General features: G+C 43.6%; 1 protein-coding gene across 1 annotated transcript; it reads right to left on the minus strand.

The window, feature by feature from the left end:
* Positions 1-4,078: 4,078 nt before the first annotated feature.
* Positions 4,079-5,217, minus strand: LOC122228637 (histone H2B type 2-F). The gene has a single exon (XM_042953789.1). The coding sequence runs from the start codon at positions 4,990-4,992 to the stop codon at positions 4,612-4,614; it is 381 nt and encodes a 126-aa protein (XP_042809723.1). The 5' UTR covers positions 4,993-5,217; the 3' UTR covers positions 4,079-4,611.
* Positions 5,218-5,313: the final 96 nt, after the last annotated feature.

Here is a 5,313-nt window from a genome sequence, read left to right on the forward strand (position 1 = left end):
CACAGAATATAGAATGATGGAGAATTTCATCTACCAAAATCAGACGATTAATTGAAAGAGGTTGCAGTGAAAATTGAATAAAGCTAAAACTTAAAAAAAAAAAAAATCCCAGAGGATACTTAATATATTGGTTGCAAACAATATTCCAGCTGAACCTCATGTACTTGGGAAGGAAGGCACCTATAGAGCCCCATCACCTACACAGGTGATGGAAATGATCCTCATGGAGCTTTCCTGAGCCCTCCAGCCAGATGCAACCTGTCATTCCCCTTAATTGAGAACATTTCCTTCTTCCCCCTCTTTTGGGAAAAACACATTTTGCCTTGAATTATAATTATCTGTATACTAGTGTAATTCCCTCTAGCAGATGTATTTACATCTTGTTACCCATCTCACTGCTTTGCTGATATGTTCGATATGGAGATTTGATCACACACAAAAAGAAAACACGACCCTGCTTTTACTTTTCAGAAGTTTGTTGATGTTGACAGTACGGGCTCTAGGATATTTTACCAAGTTCTCTATTTTTGCCAAATCATATAGTGGCTCAACAATAGTTATGAAATGTGGAAACAATCTTCAATAATATCTAGTAATTCCCTAGTCTTGTTCCTTCCTTGCTAAAGATTGACATTCTTTGGAGATGTCTGGCTGGCTCAGAAGAGCATGAGACTCTTGATCTCGTGAGTTTGAGCCCCACGTGGGGTGTAAAGGTTAAAAAAAAAAAGATTGACATCCTTTGATAATTCCCACTTTATACCCCCCAAAGAGATCTTAATTCCCATCTGTTGCCCTGTGCTTAAATTATAGTCATCCAAATTTAAATATGTTGACTCTTAAATCACTTTTAGTAAATGCATCATTTTAAAATGAATATTTGTCTAAAAATGATGGCAAGATTAAATTGTCATCTTTTAAGTTTATATAGATACCACAATCCATTCATCACCTTAAAATGATGACTAACCAATTTTTTTTTTTATTTTTTTAACATTTATTTTTGAGAGAGAGCCAGAGTGGAGCTGGGGCAGAGAAAGAGGGAGACACAGAATCTGAAGCAGGCTCCAGGCTCTGAGCTGTCAGCACAGAGCCTGACGCGGGCTCGAACTCATGAACCGTGAGATCATGACCTGAGCTGAAGTCAGACACTGAACCTGAGCCATCCAGATGCCCCATAATAAGCCAAGCTTAATGACATTTGACCTGACCCAGACCGAGACTATTTCTACATTTGCAATGCTCACTGGATCGGATATATAAGGATATATAAAGCTCCTTATCTTTAAAAAAAAAAAAATTTTTTTTACATTTATTCATTTTTGAGAAACAGAGTGAGACAACGCATGAGCGGGGGAGGGGCAGAGAGAAGGAGACAGAATCCGAAGCAGGCTCCAGTTCTCTGAGCAAGCGGTCAGCACAGAGCCTGATGTGGGGCTCAAACCCACAAACTGTGAGATCATGACCTGAGCCGAAGTAGGACGCTCAACCGACTGAGCCACCCAGGCACCCCAAAGCTCCTTATCTTAAGACCACAAACTTTTTTCATCTTCTGGAACGCATCTCCCTCCTCACCCTTGTTTACAGGACTGGAAACGCAACATCTAAACTAGGCTGAAAAAGCTCCAGTCTAATCCTGTCCTTTTGGCTACATAGATACATTGGATGAAGGGGAGCTATCAAGCGCAGTACTCGATCTGCCCCTCTTAGGAGTTTTTTTTTTTTTCAACGTTTTGTTTTGTTTTTTTTTTTATTTATTTTTGGGACAGAGAGAGACAGAGCATGAACGGGGGAGGGGCAGAGAGAGAGGGAGACACAGAATCGGAAACAGGCTCCAGGCTCCGAGCCATCAGCCCAGAGCCTGACGCGGGGGTCGAACTCACGGACCGCGAGATCGTGACCTGGCTGAAGTCGGACGCTTAACCGACTGCGCCACCCAGGCGCCCCAGGAGTTTTTAATCTCCAATTGTTGTTTTAACTGGGTCAGTAATTATTATAAAAGTGTTTCAGGTTATAGGAGCAAGAAACATTAGGAAAAAGTAGAAGAAAAAACCTTACTGGAGTACATGAACTTACCACCTTCAGGTCCATTTTCTGGTGTTCTGTGGTCTGAGCAATCAGTCAACAAATGTTCATCAAGATGCTATTTTATAATGGGCACTGGAACAGCTTTTGTCAGAGATCCCAAGAAGGATTTTTTAAAGAAAGTAGACCCTGTCTTCTAATAGAAGACAAACACAAGAAAATGTAAAAACAACGAAAAAGAAAGTAAGGAACAGGGCTCCACAGTTCACAAAGTTACAGTTAATTGCAAATTCATTGTGCAAGGAACAAAGCCTTAAGCACTGAAAGGAGAAAGATTTCCTGTGAGCTATAATGGGATGGAAAAGCTTCAAGGAGTGAGATTTGAGGAAGATTTTAAAGAACTGTGGAAAACCTGGGTGGTTCAGTTAGTTAAGCGTCTGACTTCAGCTCAGGCCATGATCTTGCGTTCCGTGGGTTCGAGCCCCACGTCGGGTTCTGTGCTGACAGCTCAGAGCCTGGAACCTGCTTCCGATTCTGTGTCTCGCTGTGTATGAGCGGGGACTCACACACACACTCTCTCAAAAATATTTTTAAAAATTAAAAAGTTTAAAGAACTGCCAGGTTGACAGGCTTTGAGTAGTCGAGAGGGCGGGCAACAGAGTAACACAGTTTAGAAGGACCACATAACAAAAGCACAAAGAGGACCTTAAGAGGCGCTATAGGACAGTGCGTACAGCATTTGGGCTATGCTAGAAAGCTGAGGAAAATGAACAGCTGAAGAAGGGAAGTTTGGGCCAGATGGCAGAAAGCCTTTAGTTTCAGGATAAGGAGTTGGGGCTTAATCCTTTAGTCCTGAGTGACTCATGATAGCTTCTGATCAGGTGAGCCAACTGATAATGCTTTAACAACTTCAAAAGACCATGAAAAACATGGTCGCTAGTCCTCTGGGACTTCAGGATCCTAGGGGAGGAGATCAGATAGGGTCTCTGATGGTTTGAGTAGAAGGCACACCACCCTGGCCTTTTCATTTAACTTTTCCTACCATAAAATGTGCTGCATAATGATTTCCTTTCTTTCACTGGGAAATTATAATTTTCAGTGAGTCATTCCTCTCGCCAGGGAAAATGACTCAGAAAATCTTCATTTCCCAGTGAAAGAAAGAAATCCTATATAGCCCATTTTATGTAACTTTAATTGGATGTAAATTTGAACTCTTACATTATAAAATTCATTTTAAGTGCAAACTTGTCAATTCCTTAAAGTTTATCAATAATGGCCTAATTTCAAATCTTGACAAATGAATCTGAAACTAAGATTTTTTCCCTTTAACTTAGGGGTAGGTTTTACTGGGCAAACATTCACCAACCTGGCAAGATTGGCCAGGTTATGCAAGTTTTGAACTAAGGGATCTTTAGAAAGCCATTTTATATGCTAACTGTGGCCATTTGCACATCATCCTTTTTTTTTTTTTTTTTTAAATAAATGCACCTGAGAACACCAAAAACCACTTCCCTGAGTCCCCACCTCCAATCTCTCAGGAAATTCAAGGAGAGGCACCTGGGAGGGCTTAGCAAGCAGCAAAGTGGCTTTTATAGCTAGGAAATTGTTACAGACGACAAGGTCCTTGCCCTGGAGAAGATAGTTTTCCTGTGGGAGTGTAAGCAACCACAGCAAATCTGTGTTCTTCTCAGCTTTCACCAGGAGCAAGAACATGCGCTAGGTGGTGGGGCTGAGGGAAGGTTTGACCCAAATGAGAATTAAATCCTGATGGAAGGGAAGTCTGGGCGCTTGGTCTACCAAATACCACAGGAGGACTGAGGTTACAGGCCAGGTGAAGTCTTGGCTGTAGGCACAGTCCTGTACATTAGGTTAGGTTTCCCGGCATCCCTGGCCCTTACCCACTAATGCGTTAGCATTCCTCCCAAGAGAGGATTTGTCTGTAGGTATTACAAAATATCCCATATCCCACGGGATGGGGGCAAAAATCTGTACCTGATTGAGGTATGGGGCTAGAAGGAAACGAGGGGAAGATTGCTAGATCAGAACCACAAAGGGCAACAGACTAAAGCAGACTTTATTAGAAACCATTTGTGACAAACGCCTAGAAGCGTTTGTTAGATTGGAACATTAAGAAACCGTGGGGAACAGAGAGCTATCTGTATACTAAGGAAAACAAACGTCAGCTGGCCTAAGTTTCGTGTTGACATACAGCGTTAATAAAGTAGAACAGCACCCCACCGCCAGAAATCAAAAAACCCAGAACTGCATCAACTTTGCTTACTGTTACCTGTACCTCAGTTTCCTCTAGAAGTAGATAGAGACCATTTTGAGGACGAGTTGTTACCAGAAGAGTCGTGCCACTAGGGGGACACCACCACACCATAGGAGATTCCAGGTCTTAACCAGGGCAAGCTTGATCAGTCGTAACCTAACCCCATGCCCAAATATTTGAGACCACAAGCCCACCCAACCTAAAAGCCACCCAAGCGTTTCACAAGTGTGGACAGCCGCTTCCTGTGACAAGTTAAGTGGCTCTGAAAAGAGCCGTTGGGGTAAAAGTAGCTGTTCTATTGCGTCCTTTGCACGCCCTTACTTCGAGCTGGTGTATTTGGTGACAGCCTTGGTGCCCTCGGACACGGCGTGCTTGGCCAGCTCGCCGGGCAGCAGCAGACGCACCGCCGTCTGGATCTCCCGGGACGTGATGGTCGAGCGCTTGTTGTAATGCGCCAGGCGAGAGGCTTCACCGGCGATGCGCTCGAAGATGTCGTTGACGAACGAGTTCATGATGCCCATGGCCTTGGACGAGATGCCGGTGTCCGGGTGAACCTGTTTCAACACCTTATACACATAGACGGAATAGCTCTCCTTACGGCTACGCTTGCGCTTCTTGCCGTCCTTCTTCTGCACTTTCGTAACAGCTTTCTTAGAGCCCTTCTTGGGAGCGGGAGCCGACTTCGCTGGATCAGGCATTTTTGCTCGAAGAAACGCCACACAGGCGAAACGATCCGGACTACATTCAAGGGGCTTCGTTACGCGCTACTTATAGAGCCCGTATGCAAATGAAGGCTCGCATAGGACTGCATTTTTATTGGTTAATTTCCAACAAGGTCGTCATACAGGGGTGGAGTCTATGCAAATAATAGCTTCTGCTAGCGCTTCCTTAATGGCTATCAGAGCAAACGTCTTCTTAGCCAATTGAAATGTTCCGTTTCAGACCAACCAATAAGTTACGTAAAACTATAGTTCACCTGTTTGGGGTGTTTGGGGATGGTTATTACTTTTCAGTTGTAC

Source organism: Panthera leo, chromosome C1 (genome assembly GCF_018350215.1).
Source record: "Panthera leo isolate Ple1 chromosome C1, P.leo_Ple1_pat1.1, whole genome shotgun sequence".
Taxonomy (NCBI): domain Eukaryota; kingdom Metazoa; phylum Chordata; class Mammalia; order Carnivora; family Felidae; genus Panthera; species Panthera leo.

Excerpts from the sequence above, each read along its gene's own strand:
- LOC122228637 (XM_042953789.1), bottom strand. The coding sequence starts at position 4,992 with ATGCCTGATCCAGCGAAGTCGGCTCCCGCTCCCAAGAAGGGCTCTAAG.